Below are 15,753 nucleotides of genomic sequence, written 5' to 3' on the forward strand. Positions count from 1 at the left end.
TTATAGGGAGCTGTCAGACCTTTCGACCAATCAGATTGAATCTCTGTTCCCGCCGGTACAGAGGACCCTGGTGTAAACCATTGTAACTGATTCTGGTATCTAACACAAAACATCTGCTACGTTGACACAGGCTATCTAGTTATAAAATTTACTGAAAGGCCAGCTGAAATGTTGTCTTTCCCTTTCTCTTTAATTTGATTTCCTAGGATGGTTTGTTGTTGTTGTTGTTGTTACTGCATGTCCTTTTTCTGGAAGCCAATTCTTAAGCAAAGACTGAGTTAGCCTTAATTTTATTTGCTGCTGATCTCAGAAATATTTATCTACTGGCACAAACCCTTGTAGAATGCAACATCTAGCAAATAAGGAAGTCAAGTTAATAATGTAAATAACAGGGATACTAGAAGTGAGAGCTTTCCTTACAGTGTAAATGTGCCCCCCTTTTCATAGCAGGGGAGGCTTGGGTGGTTGAAAATTTGCTGAGATTTAATAGCATTCAATTTGCCCCTTGACTCTCTCACTCCCTATGAAGAACTAGGCAACTTGCAAGTCTCATGCAGATCCCAGAGATGGGGTTTGGAAAGAAATGTCTGGAATTTGCAAATCTGTGAGGAGAAACACATTGAAGCTTGTAAGGTGCTGAACTCCTAGCTTTGCAGTTACAAAACCTGTAACCAGTTTTGAGTGCAACAGAAAACCAAGCAGTTTTACCATGTTTTTAAATTAAGGAAAAAGTCAATAATGAAATACATTTTATTAAAGTAAAAAAACCCACAACATAATAAATGTTATCCTAAGGAGATTCCACGGCCGTAGGCATTAATACCTAATAGACATTATCATAACATGTCTTTTTTTGTGGTGATGATCCATAAATCTCTTTTTTATCCTTATTATATAACCTTCACCATAGCTCTGAGTTTCCTCAGATTAGAAAAGTCTCTTAGGAAAAAACGTCAATCATTACTTTATTTACTATTTATATAGACCAAGTAAATATATAAACATTACAAATATTTCAACAGAGAAAAAGTTATATAGATGCATCAGAAATTTCATGTGAATATTCCTTGGGCTGGTACCTACCTGAGACAGGATGTCATCTCCTGAAGCTGTTTTAAATTCATCTTGCTTTCCAATTATTTTCTGAAGCTAAAACGAAAGAATGTATTTATTATCTTCTATTTTTCTGAGTGTTGGCAGGACATTCCCACAGCATGTACAGAATATTTAATGAGGTTGCAAAGATTGCGGCCTCCTTTATTTATTACAAAAGTCTCTACATAGAAAATCTTTTGTATAAGAACACTCAACAAACATAGAATGTATAAATTATACATGAATTACAAAGCAAATGTAAGGTGTGATAGGAAGCCCAAGTATAGAAGTTTCTATCACACTGATGGAAGGAGAAGAGGCAGGAAGGAATGTTTTATTTTTTCCATGAACGAATATGGTCACAAGAAAACCTGCTCGCTCATTGAAATTAATTATTTAAACCAGTTTCTTTTACTACCGGTTCTTTGGGTGTGGCTTGGTGGGCATGGCAGGGAAAGGATACTGCAAAAGCTCCATTCCCACCCCACTCCTGGCGGAAGGATATTGGAAAAGCTCCATTCCCACCCCACTCTGAGGCCAGCCAGAGGTGGTATCTGCCGTTTCTCCAAACTACTCAAAATTTCCGCTACCGGTTCTCCAGAACCTTTCAGAACCTGCTGAATTTCACCCCTGCTTTAACCCCACAAAATTTAGCTCATCATTTCCAAAGATTATAAATTCAACCTTAGTTTGAATAATCTGTTTGTGTTTTCCCCAGTCTTGATTATTTTCCTTAACCCAGAGAACCAATCCATAATCCACACTGTTTATGGAAGATCATGATTCTTTGGAGATGTGGGAGTGTGTGCATTAGGCATATGATGGGATGAACTAGCTGCACAATGACTTTATTTCAAACATATTAAAATACATGGAGAAATATAAGTTTAAGCAGGGCAACATAGCTTCAGAGAAAAGTAAAATCAGATAAATGCTTTTATATACCATTGATTTAAGAGGTTTATCTCAAAGTTAAATGAGGGCAAGAATTCTCCAGTTCAATTTTTTTCTTCAGATAGTTTACTAAGCAGTCTTATGAAGCCTAATTTCTCTTTTGCTTATTCTTCCTATCTGAAGTATAGGACAATACTATCAATTTGACTAGGAAAATTAACTGGCAAGCCGCATTCCTGTGCATGCAGGAAATATTATTCTACCCCTGCCATTTCTAGATAAAGATTCTCAGGCAGTAGCAGTGGGAAAGGCCTTCACTAGATACCATGGACATTAACTCTAAATTAGAACCGTCACTACTGAATGAAAATGATCTCACTTTGTAGATTGCAGCTTTTAAAAACTTAGTGAAATAGTGCATTTTAGACATTCTGAATAATCAAAACACTGATATGTCTTTGATATAAAGCTGTGTTTTCTTTGACACAGAATGATTAAATAATCATGACTGTCTATAAAATAAAAACAGGCTTTAGATTCAAACATTTTCTATCAAAAGCTGCATTTGCTTTATAGCGTTAAATTCCAAAGTATCATCCAGCAGACTTCTGACAGGAATTCTTTTTTTTTTTTTGGTAAAACATTTCTCATCATGTGAGTGAAAAGAAACCGAGTACAGTGTAGCATTGCTAAGCCCCCTACCTTTCAAAGATGTTAACACCGGTCCTCAAATGGATAGCAAAAATAAAAGAATATACAATTTATTATTTATGATAATGGCAAGGCTAGAACCAGAAAGTGCAGGATTTAAAGGTGCTTAGAAGTGCTTAGGTTTATCATTGTGAGACAAGGAACATATGACCTTCTTTCTAAATGATAAAAATGATTTCTCCTTACAGGTAGTCCTTGACTTACAACTGTTTATCTAACAACAGTTTGAAATTTCAACCCTCAGAAAGTGTTTTATAGCCTGTGCCTTTACGACTGCTGCATAGCCCCTGCAGTCATTTGATTGGATGCTTGGCAACTGGACTGCATTTACAAATGGTTGCAGTGTCCTGGAAGTCGCATCATTGCAATTTGCAACCGTTTTTTTGATTTCCAGTAAAAGATGTCTATTGGGAAAACTGGATTCACTTGACGACTATGTGATTCACTTAATGACCACAGTAAAAATGGTTGTAACCATTTGTCCAGTCACATCAGTGGTGGGTTCCGGATCCCATTGCAACCAGTATGGTGCAAAGGGGCCCGGTGTCCACCACATGAATGCGCGCGTGCGTGCACACGTGCCCAGCACGTGCATGCATCCTTATCTCCTGCTACGCTCCGCGATGCCTCTGCGACGCTCCAGCTGCTCGGCGAAGCATTGCGCAGGCGCCATACATTCCGTGCGTGTGCACGGATGTGCTGAAGAGCTCAAATACAGGTAAGGAGGGTGGGTAGACAGGTGGGTCCTCCAGAGCACCATACCAGAATGGTATCCAGTGCTCCCGGCAGGCACCAGTACGCCCGTACTGGGGCGTACCGCCTGCAACCCATCACTGAGTCACATGGTGATTCGACTTACAATTGCAGCAACTTATGGCTGCAATTCTGGACTCAATTGTGGCCATATGTTGAGGACTATCTGTACTTTATAAACTTTAAAATATACCTTTGATTCCTCCCATCCAATATTAAAAGAAAGTCTGACAGGTTAGGTTGGAAAAAGCAGTATTTTCCTAAATTTGTTTTTGTTATTCAGCTTTTGAGTTACTTCCAGCTCTGTGTGATCTGATGGATATCATCATATTGCCTGTTAGTAAAGGCTTTTTTTGAATTCTTGTGAGATCATGGTTGTGTTATAGTATCTAGGGCTTTATTCATTTATCACATTTATATCCTGCAGCAATTCAAATCAATTTTCACCAGTTTGCATGACAAATTTAAACACAGATAAATTTAAAACATCCATAGTAAAAATTAAAACCTTGGCTTGTGTCAGCCTCTTTCTGATTGTTTTCAATTTTTCCAAGAGTCAAGGTCTCATTCTTTACATTATATGTCCAAAATGTTTAAGTTTTAGGTTCATTATTAGTTCTTCTGGTGAGATCTGTTTTATTTCATCTAATATTGAAATACTTGTTCTTCTTGCTATGCAAGTTATTCTTTCCACGTCCCACCCCCACCAGCTTTTCTGATGATCCTGCTTTCTTACCCACATGATACAACTGGGAAAACAATGCCCCTGACAATATATAGCTTTGCTGTCAGTGAGAAGTCTCTGCACTTTATTTAGATCTATCACAGTCCTTCTCCCAAGTCTTTTTATTTCATGGCTACAGTTACCATCATTCTCAATTTGAGTTTCTCAATTAGGAAGATAAAGTCTGTTATTATTTCAGCTTTTTCCCCACTTGTTTACAGTAGGATGGCAATGACGATATCATCTTAGCGTTCATTTCTCAATGCTGAGGAGTAAATTCTTTGCTCACCTTCACCAGGAGATTCCTTAAGTCTCCCTCATTTCTAATTGTCTGGGGTTGCTGATGTTTCTCCTAGCAATTTTAATTCAAATGTCTATTTTTTTCCAACATTTGTCATGATATACTGACATTTGTCATGATATACTATGCATACAATGTTAAATAAACAAGATGACATAAAACTCCGATATATCTTTTTTCTAATATGAAACATTTAGTTAACCCATATTCCATTCAAATGGATACTCATCACATAAATTTAATAGGCAAATGATGTTACTTGGCATGCTCATACTTTTAAGGGCTTTCCGTAATTGCCCTTTGGACAGTCCCAAATCTTGCCCCTTTCATTAGCAATAGCTATAGCAATTAGATTTATATACCGCTTCTATCAGGGTTCCAAGTAATACATTTATTATATACGTAGCTAGCCTGATCGAGGCCACTTTGGAGGCTTCAGTGCTTCATAGGCGTCTCTAAGCGGTTTACAGAGTTAGCATATTGCCCCCCAACAATCTGGGTCCTCATTTTACCCACCTCCGAAGGATGGAAGGCTGAGTCAACCTTGAGCCTTGTGAGATTTGAACTGCCAAATAGCAGGCAGTCGGCAAGCAGCAAAAGTAGCCTGCAGTACTGCGCTCTAATCACTATGCCACAGCAGCTCTATCCATAGGATGTTAGTTATGTCCCTAGTGCCCCAGTCCTACTAGTTCCAGAAGAGAGGGCCTACTTTTTATGTGATCGGTCAAAGAACTCTGATTATCACGATCCCGAAGAAGAGCCTTTTCTGTTGTAGCAACTGCCCTTTGGAATATCTTATCCTCTAAAATAAAATCTGTCCCCACCATTATCCTTCTGCAGGAGCCAAAAGACCTGGCTCTGCCAGTTGGCCTGGAGACCAGATGGGGGATTTCCATGATGGAGGTGGCTGCTAAATTTATGGCAGACTTCATGGCCCCACACTCTCTGTTCTCCACCATCCATCTCTTTGTTTATCTTACTGATGTATTATTCTCATTCTGTTCCTTTGTCATTGTTTATTTAATTGTTCCATTATTTTACTTCTGTTTACGCTCCTTTCATTTTTCTTCCTTTTCATTATTGTAAGCCCCACGGTTTAAGAGGCAAATAAATTTAACAAACAAACAAACACATAAATAAATAATGTGATCTTAGGTATGTGATCTTTTGAATCCTACTTGTACTTTTGGCAGTACTCTTTCCATGTATTGTTGAAGTCTGGACTAGAAAATCCGGAGAATTATCTTACTTGCATATGAGATGAACACAAACTGAAGTAACTGTTTTGCTTCCAAACATAATACTAAAAATTGCACATCAATAATAATAACAAAAATAGAAGGGCATGTTTGACATATATTTATTAACACCTCAGTAAAAATTTGCTCTGGTTTATAGTTTTAAGATAATATTTATGACTTAGACTCGGGAACTTCAAAAGCAGAGGAAGAAATGCTTAGTAGCTGTATGGCTCTGATGCCCTTCAAACGGCTTGGACTCAAATCCCATGACCCCCAGCCGTCAAGGGCAACCGATCAATTGTTTTAAACCATACCTTAAAGAATTCTTTTTTCTCTACTTGTTCATTGCCATCTGCATCCAACATTTTAAAAGCAATATGAAATCCAGTCTGTGGTTCTACAATAAATAATAGATGTGTTAAAAAAAAAACGCTTTACATACAAGTGATACTGTCTAATACTCTATAAATGGACACATGCCTCCAGATTTATAAGAAAGTTGTGTAGTGTAATAGCTAACTGGGACCTGGAGACTCTTGTTCAAGGCTATCCTAAATGGGTGACTTGGGATCATTCACACACTCTCATACCAACCTACTCTCAGAGAGTGTTTTTGTGGGAAAAATTGGATGTAAGTTTATGGATGCAATCTCAAGCTCATGTAGTAAAGATGGGATATAAATTTATCACATAAACAGGTTGATGTAAAACCATTTCTAGATTTGCTAGCAGAGAATATTGAGTATCTACAAAACCAAGTACTGCAAAATGAAAGTTTTACCCAATTTGATTGCTATTTTTAAGAATACATATTACAAATTCTATACATAATATGGGAATGCCCTAAATTAGAGTTTGTGTTACTAAAAAGAAGCCCCAATAGAGAATCAAATAGAGATTGTTTCAACTGAGCCAATGTGATAGCAAAACCAATTAAAAGGGAAAGAGATCCCAGCTATTTCAGTGATAGCGTTAAGATCCTCTAAGAATACACAAAGGACCTCAGGGAAAATGAAATGTTCATTTAAACTTTTACAAACACACATACACACTTCTAGAATTATACATATTGCAGTGGAGCTACTAAGTTTAAAAAATTTAGTTAAAACTTTCAACTAAAATCCCTGCAATTCTCAGTACATTCATGAATATCAATACATATTTCACAAACAGGGTATCTACAGTCTATTGCTTAGGCCTTAGGACAAGAAGCCGTACTGATTTAAGGATGGCCACTGAATTTTATTAAGTCGACATTTTGAGTCAGTAACACTGCATATGGGGCCCATTAGTTTATTGGAGGATAAAGCAAAACGATAAAGCAGTGAAACAAACCATATGTTGCAACAGGTTGATAAGGAGGCAGCCCCACAGAAGGCATAGGAGCTAAAGCAGCTCGTGCAGCTCACCAGATGACATTCTTATCTGATATGAGGCAGCTTTAATGGTATGTATTTATAAAATATGGGAGGTTCAAAGAAAAGCCCCACACACTTCCATTTAATTATGCAGACAATATTTTTAGGATGAGAGTATCAGATATTTGCATTGGCTGTTAACAGAAATTATATTTGGGTGTTGGTCATAAAAGTAACATTTAATTTTATCAAAATAGTAACAGCCCGTATTTTTTTTCTTTAAATCTCCATGGGAGGCAGATGCCAAGACAGACAAACCTGACCAAAAGCTATTCAACCAGAGAGCTGAAACCTTGGGACTCTAAATAGGCTTCAGCCTTCATATTTCCTCAACCGACTTGGAGATTACTGCTAGCAATTCTGAGAATTACTGTTCTGAGCCATTTGGAAGGAAGCTGGTGCTTACTCTCTTCCAACTATTCCCATAATCTGGGAAGGGGCTAACAGGTGGAATGGAAAATTGTGCATCTGAACACCGACTTCCCTAAACCTGTTTTCTTGCACTCTCTCCAGGCGTGGGAAGGTCTTTTCAAGAAACAGAAAAGCGGCAGAAAGAGGCCACGCAGATACATACATTTGAAATTTAATCCAACCACCAAGGGCTTGCTTAATACGAAAGTGGAATCAGGACACAAGTATGCATTGTTCCCCAAAGAAGAAATTCACCATCTAGAAGTGATAATTGATTCCATAGATTTTTTTGTGTACCCCACAAGGAAGCAATGTTAAACACTGCTTTTGTAAAAATTATGTTAGTGTAGTAGTACTGCATGTATAGGGACGCAGTAGCTCAGTGGCTAAGATGCTGAGCTTGTCGACCAGAAAGGTCGGTAGTTCGGTGGTTCGAATCCCTAGTGCTGCTTAATGGAGTGAGCTCCCGTTACTTGCCTTAGCTTCTGCCAACCTAGCAGTTCAAAAGTATGTTCAAATGCAAGTAGACAAATAAGGATCACTTTGGTGGGAAGGTAATAGCATTCCATGCGCCTCTGACATTTAGTCATGCCAGCTACATGACCACGGAGACATCTTCGGACAGTGCTGTTTCTTCGGCTTTGAAATGGAGATGAGCACTGCCCCCAAGAGTTGGGAACGACTAGCACATATGTGCAAGGAAACCTTTATCTTTACCTTTACTTACTGAATGTATGCTGGGCTTGACTTGGCAATAATTATCCATGTCTAAGCTGCACTTATTGATTGATTGATTGCATTTCTAGACCACCCATCTCCCTCAAGACATCATTGCAACAAGGAGTTACCCTTGAAGTGCACCCAGAAGCTTCTTTTAGTATAAAGCATGACAGAGAGGACAGACCTCAAGAACTTATTATATTTCTATTAAAAGACGTTTTTGGGAGAAATGTAAGATTTGGACTTTTAAAGCACTGAACAACTTGTGGCCTATATATCTGAGGGATCCATTACAATATGAACTTGCCTAGATATTAAAATAAGGAAAGGCAAGCTTAAGATGTCTTTATTTTCAAAGGACCGGTATAAAGAGGTTTTCTATAATTCTCAGTGTGCATCTGATCAATTATTATTCTAAGTTCATATCTTTATCAGCTGAGTTTTGAACTGGATCATACAAATAAAAAGGAGCTAACAATGGTGATTGACGTTTATTTAAATTGCAAAGTACTGTCACCATCAAAATACTTACTTGTGAGTATTGTCAGCAAAAAGAGGTACTCTGTGTAGGAAATCAATCCTGAAATACAAGATTGAAAGTTAGTTTGGCCGTCCTCAGAACATTAATGTGCTTTGTTTATAGCACCCCTTGCACATTTCAATAAAGGTTCTTTAGTTTTAATGCTCTTTACCTATTAAAAATAAGCAATAACAAGTAGTTTTCAGGAAAAATCAGATTTTCCAGCCCCATTCAACTGCTTTAGAATTCCCATCATGCTGATGTCTTATTAAAAGACTTGGTTTATTTGGAATTAATAGAAAGTCTCTTCTAAATCTTTTTGAGTTTTTACAGAAAATATTCAGTGTTTATACAAGGAATGAATAAATTAAGTGTGCTTTGTCATATTTAGTACTTGGGAGGAGACCTTCGCTAATGTTGCTCTGAAGGATCAAAGTATTTCATCCTTTGGCTGTCTTCGAAATGGGAAGACCAGATTTTCTTTAAGTCTCAGGGGGAATAGAGCAACACAAAGCTGGCAAGCTGCTAGATTGCATTGATAGAACTGCTGGGCATGGAGCCAGGAACAGGCTCTTAAAAAAAAATATTAAAACCTGAACACATCCTTTCTGCAAGGTGAAAGTGTCTCCTCTTTCCCCTTTTGAAGGAAAATTCCAACATTTCCCTTTGAAAGGCCTACCAAAGAGCCTGAACAAACACAAGATGCAATTGTCAAAATACCAACATGCCAGCTAAAGATAGAGAAGTCTATAAAGTGTATGCGTTAAAGAAAAGAATTTGAAGCATCCCCCCCGTAAGAGCACTTTTAGAATTTTTTAAAAAGATCTTTTATAAATAACACACACACACACACACACACACACACACACACACACACACACGCACACTACGTTTAACGTGCAAAAAACCTCAACACCTCATCCTCTATATTGGAAGAAATGTTTGAATTCTACCATCTACTGGCAAGTTATTTCTGTGATTTACATTTCACTAACTGATAGGCTAGGGATGCAGTGGCCCAGTGGCTAAGACGCTGAGCTTGTCGATCAGAAAGGTCGGCAGTACGGCGGTTTGAATCCCTAGCGCCACATAATGGAATGAGCTTGTCCCAGCTTCTGCCAACCTAGCAGAAAGAATGTAAAAATGCAAGTAGAAAAATAGGAACCACCTTTGGTAGGAAGGTAACAGGATTCTGTGCGCCTTAACTGTTAATCTTAACTTTGCCTAATTGATAGACAATAGGAAAATATTAAGAGTTTTACTTAACAACATACTGTTAGTTAAATTTCTTTCTAGGGCTACACAGTAGTTTTTTTAAAAAAAAATCTGTTTCAGAAAAGTGCTTCAGAGCTAGGAGGAATGTATATTACCAGTTGGAATTCATTAAAGCAGCTATATCTATATCCAACATTATTAGCTTCTCTGAGCCTTCTCTGTGGCTGCTCCGACCCTCTGGAATGAACTCCCCGTGGAGATTCGTACCCTCACCACCCTCCAGGCCTTCCGCATAGCCCTTAAAACCTGGCTGTTCCGACAGGCCTGGGGCTAAAGACTCGCTGCCCCACTTCGAATGGTATGATTGTTGTGCTTTTAACTATGTATGGTTTTTTATGTTTTTGTTATTCTGTTTGTATTTCCCCTCCCTTTTTGAGTTGTGAGCCGCCCTGAGTCCCTTCAGGGAAAAGGGCGGCATACAAATAAAATTAAACCTAAACCTAAACCTTAGCTACCATAGGGTTTGTGCTGCAGCCATAGAAGAGATGCAGCCATAGAAGAGATCAGCTACAAATAACTGATAGCGGTTGCATTTGCATTTGTGCTTTCACTAATTTTCCCCCATCTTACTCAGCTGTCAATGATTTTCCCCCTGCATCAGTTTATAGTTTTGTAATAAAATATATACTAGCACTGAGAAGGTGTTCTTTCTAAACCTTTCCCTATAGCACTGATATCATTTCATGATCTGCAACTTTATAGATGAGATTGAGTTCGTGGGACTACAGGCAACTTTGAAACATCAGAGAAATGCCTCACAGTGAACAACATTTAAAACACCTCACCTAGTTTATTAAAGTCTATCTGTATTGCTAGTGTTCCTAGTTCAATCTGGATTTTCATCAAATATTATATCCTAACCATTATTTAATTAGCTCATCCAGTTACAATTTACATTCAGTCCTATTTCAGAGAAATGGAAATGAAGGGCAATGGGATTTTGACCATTGCTGAGATAGCCTAGCACTCCCAGGACTATGCTGCAAATAGATTTAACAAAAAGTACGATTGTAGTAAAATAATGTAGAAGCATAGGATGATTTTATCTGGTTTGATTAGTGACTACTGGCAACTATCATCTTACACAAAACAGGCAATATGCAATTAACTTATGAGACTCTATTAGAGAGTCTGAATTTAACAAAATATAGGTAAAGTTGCCACCAACTAAAAAAGTATAAAAATGCTATTTTCTGAATCTAATTAAGAGTCCTAATTAGCTACAACATATTTTACTTTTTTCCCCCTGGCTGTTAGCCTCAGTTCCTGCCAACCTAGCAGATCGAAAGCATACAAATGCAAGTAGATAAATAGGTACCACTTTGACAGGAAAATAACAGCGCTCTGTGATGTCATGATGGCCACATGACCTTGAAAATGTTTTTGGATAGTTCTGCCTCAATGGCCTTAAAACGAAGATGAGCAAACCCCCTCCCCTCATATTCGGCAATGACAAGGAGGGTAAAATGGACTCCTTTACCTTTAAAAAAAATAAAGTTAAAATGTAAATAAAATACAAGGGATCTTAACACAGTCATAAAAAAAAATGAAAGTAGAATAAGAAAATGGGAAGCTAAAATATTTCATCAGGAGGCACAACTCCCTATAACTGTAAATTTGAGAAGTTCATCAAGGGAAAAAGCAATAAAAGCTGAATTTAAAACCTATTCTTATAGTTGCTCACAAACAAAGATTTTTCTTTTAAAATGAAAATAAAAATTGTTTTGTGGTAGGTGAAAATAAAAATTATTTTATGGTAGTCAAAATAAAAATTATTCAAAAAATGACAGAAATCTCTAAAAATGTGAAAAACATTTGAAAAATATTTTTCAAATTTGAGGAGCCTTGATAATGAGGAGCCCTTAAGAAGGTTGCAACATATATGAAATTCTCCCTGAAATGTTATTTATTGTTTTATGGTTATTTCAAATTTGTTTTTAATTGTTTTATGGTATTCCGCCCAGAGTCAAATTAGTGAGATGGTGGCTATGTAAATTTAACAAATACATGTTAATATTCAAAAATTCTTTTCTGTGCTATCACTTCCATTAAACATAGGGGACACAACTTATGATACAGACAATGGACATGGGTGTCAAAATTTAAATACCACATAACATTGCCATGTTTTGGAGAAGAAATGGACTCAAGATATTTTCTTCTGCTTCCTACTCAAACAAGGAAGAGAACTTAATGAACTTAATTTGTTCATTTGGCCTTTGATCACGTGCCATCAAGTCGGTGTCTACTCTTAGCAACCACATAAGATTTTCCTCAAAGAATCTAGTGAAGTGTGGCTATGACAACAGCCCTGAGGAAGAGGAAGAAGAGCTGAAGCCAAAGCAACAGTCAGGTAAGAGAAATCTCAGCCGCAAACAGGAATGGAATTTAAGAAAATGTCTGCGATAGTATTCATGTCTTCGGTGTTCAAGTTTGGTTAATTTTAAAGAGCTTACAATACTGATTTAGGAAGCTTAAATAATCCCAATATTTTATAGTGTACTGTCAAACTAAGTTGCAGAATTGTTATTATCTAACATGCCAGTTGCCTCACATTCTGTTGCCTCAGTTCACTCTGAGGAGACAGACGTTCCACTCCTTCACTCAGGAGCGGTCTGAGGCTCCTTACAGTACTAAACGTCGGTACCTCACCATAATATCTACGCCTTCCACCTATGGAACTGCTTCTGGACTCAAGGTGGCAGGAGCGATATTCCCTTATGTGTTTCAATCACTGATCACCATTGAGCTAACGGATTGAACTGGATTTCTCTTGCATTGCCCAATCACATAGTTTCGTTGTGAAGCACTAGTATATACTAGTTTCCATGAACCAAAGGCAAGCTATAGACTCAGACTCTCTCCCTCTCCCTCCCTCCCTCCCTCCCTCCCTCCCTCTCTCTCTCTCTTGCACACACACACCTTTTCAGATCTTTATTTCTGGAGCTAAAATAGAGTTTGAAATGGCTCCAACAAAATATTGAATTTAGCAGCCTAGGCATCAAGCAAAATTTTCCAAATATAATGAAATCTCAGGAAAGAAGATTCTAATATTAATTACATCAATATCCTAAACTGTTACCTCTGTCTCCAAGATCTCTGAAAAAAGTTGGTCCTGGTTTAGCCTTCGTAACATTTGCTAGGGTAGAATCTACTTCCTTTGAACAAACCAAATAAATGGTAAATTAGTTGTGAAAGCAAAATCCATTAAAGCAAGTATCAGAAAGAACAAAAGTTCTTTTGACAAACAGCATCAACTCTTTGCCTACCTTTTTTGTCAGTTTCTTGGCCAAAGTTTTACCTGTCCCAAAAAGAAAGAACACACCAGTCAATCATCTGTAAGTCAAAGCTTTGTTGAGTTCTGCAGAGTTTCTACATACTGTGTTTTTAAAAGAGAACTTGCAAGTGACATGAAGAGAACGCTACCAAGAGCTTAGAAATATTTAAATGTTTATAATAATTAGAAAAAAAAACTACTGTTCTAGGATGACAGGAACAATCTGTTCAAACATTGCTACAATGCATAACAAATAGAATATAATAAAGTTTTAGATCTTTAACTTTAAAAAAACTAATATACTTTCTATTCATTACATTTATACATGGGCATAAAACTGAAATCACAAAAAACAGCTGTAATACAGCCTCCTTTCAGACTTTTAGATATTCCAATTATAATCCCTAAAATTGCAGTTAATATAGCCGACATGAATCTTCCAGACCAAATGGGCTACAACAATTTTAAAACTTATTACTATAAAAGACCACCATTGGAAACATTTAGGACATTAGACCAAGTATGTGACAGGTGGCTATTATAGCTTTTCTTCTTCTTTCTAGTTCTTACCTATCTCCCATGTGAATGTAGTGGAAATGAAAGTGGTTTGAGTTTTGTTAGTGACTTTCTACTTGAACAGCTGATGAGTTCTCCCTGTTACTCTTGGACCATATGAGAAGCCAAAATAGAATTTCAGTTTTATCCACATCCAAGAACCCCAAACACAGTCACATGGAGCTGGGATGGGGCAACAGCTGGCATGCCTGCAAAGAGGACCCACCCAGGCCTCGCCCACCCAGTTGGCTGTGTCAACTGGGCCACACCCACTCGGGCCTCCCAAGGGCAAACAAAATCCTGCTATGGCCCACGATGGGATTGAGTTTGACACCCCGACTTAGATACTTCAAACTGCAAATGGAAATAGGTTCAGAAGATAGAGTGCTTTTTAGCATCTTTCCTCCTTTGTAAACATCCATTTGCATAGCTTTTAAACAACCGCAGAAATATGAAGCACCAATCAGAAAAAAAGCACATTATCTATAACTTTGCATGTATGAGAAACTGCTACAAGAATCAATGATTACATCAATGTTCTCTGTCATAAAAACAATTTTTGAATAGTTAGTTTTAGAGCTGGATATCAAATGAATGTCACACATGTCTTTGAAATCTAAATTTTATAAAGTCAGAGCTTTGTAATGTACATTTTACTTAGCTATTAGTTATATGTTAATACCAATGTTCAGGCTAAACCTTATGTTAGTATCTCAAGGGCAATGAATTCAGCCCATGTTTCCCTGCATACAATGCACTTACCCTATGCCTCTTTAGGAAGAACAGACATATAACCTTTTGTTATTCAAAAGTCACTACTTTATCATTTGTGATAATGTTGTAACGCAAAGGAAAAGTGCAGCATTAATAATGATCCTTGGGTAGAATTTTCCACAATTTGGAGTTGTCCTTTCCAATTGTTTAAGCAGAGCAAACGATCAGTCTTAGCTTTGCTTCCTGTTTTGCTGGTAAGTTCCTGCTGTCACCATTTATCTTTCAAGGGGCAACTCATTTGACATCCAATATCTCTTAATGTTCATCTGGCCATTAAAAAGTCAAAAAACTGAAATGACTGTAATTGGACCATCTCCTGACTGTAATGTAAAGGCATGGTGACAAGGGGATTCAGCATTTTCTCACCCTTTTGCAGATAAATAAAACTCAGAGGTCACAAAATCAAATGATGTTTTTTGAAAAAGGATAAAACATTAAAAAAAATAAAGCATTAAAATGAGGACATTTATTATGAAAGGAAATAATTACAAATTTTACATGAAAAATGAAAATCCAAAAGAAAACCCAGTGCTCCAGGCAGGCCACAAGATGGCACTGGTCTCCAAAAAAATAATAATCTGCAAAATATAAGAATATTCTAAGAAAAAAAAGTATCTTCATGCAGTTATCCTTAAATATGCTGAAATCAAACATCCAATTCTGTAACTTACATTCCAGAAAGCTATTTTTTTTTAGATTTAATGGAACAGAAAAACAAAAATAAATCCCTGGGTAGGTATTTACCCTTTTCCATAAATTTGGTTCCTGCAATGCACTCTACATGGGGCTGTCCTTCCAAGTCAGAAGTGGGGAGGACACTCTTAGTCCGTTCCCTTAAACATTTATCATCTAACAGGAACTAGGAAGCGTGCCTTTTCCATATAAGCTCCTGCCCTAGGGAACATCTTCCCCTCTGAGGTTCGGCAGGCCTCTATCCTCCTACACATCCATAAACCCTTGGACTTGAATTCCCCAGCGAGCATGACTGACTGGGGAATTCTGGGACTTGAAGTCCACCCATCTAAAAATTGTCAAGTCTGAGAAAGACACCGTTTATTGTAAGCTGCCTTCGGGAGTGGGTGGC

The 15,753-nt window shown here is 37.5% G+C and overlaps 1 protein-coding gene across 1 annotated transcript in view; it reads right to left on the reverse strand.

Annotated features, from left to right (window-relative positions):
* The window catches only part of MICU2 (mitochondrial calcium uptake 2), a 71,993-nt gene that overhangs the window by 24,055 nt on the left and 32,185 nt on the right, over positions 1 to 15,753 (reverse strand). Inside the window, exons 3-7 of the mRNA XM_032220110.1 lie at positions 13,333 to 13,364; positions 13,146 to 13,221; positions 8,801 to 8,848; positions 6,034 to 6,116; positions 1,084 to 1,149 (exon numbers count right to left, since the gene is read on the reverse strand). Coding sequence (XP_032076001.1) covers positions 1,084 to 1,149; positions 6,034 to 6,116; positions 8,801 to 8,848; positions 13,146 to 13,221; positions 13,333 to 13,364 — 305 coding nt within the window. The remainder of the gene's footprint in view (positions 1 to 1,083; positions 1,150 to 6,033; positions 6,117 to 8,800; positions 8,849 to 13,145; positions 13,222 to 13,332; positions 13,365 to 15,753) is intronic.

Source organism: Thamnophis elegans, chromosome 6 (assembly GCF_009769535.1).
Source record: "Thamnophis elegans isolate rThaEle1 chromosome 6, rThaEle1.pri, whole genome shotgun sequence".
NCBI classification, from domain to species: Eukaryota; Metazoa; Chordata; class Lepidosauria; order Squamata; family Colubridae; genus Thamnophis; species Thamnophis elegans.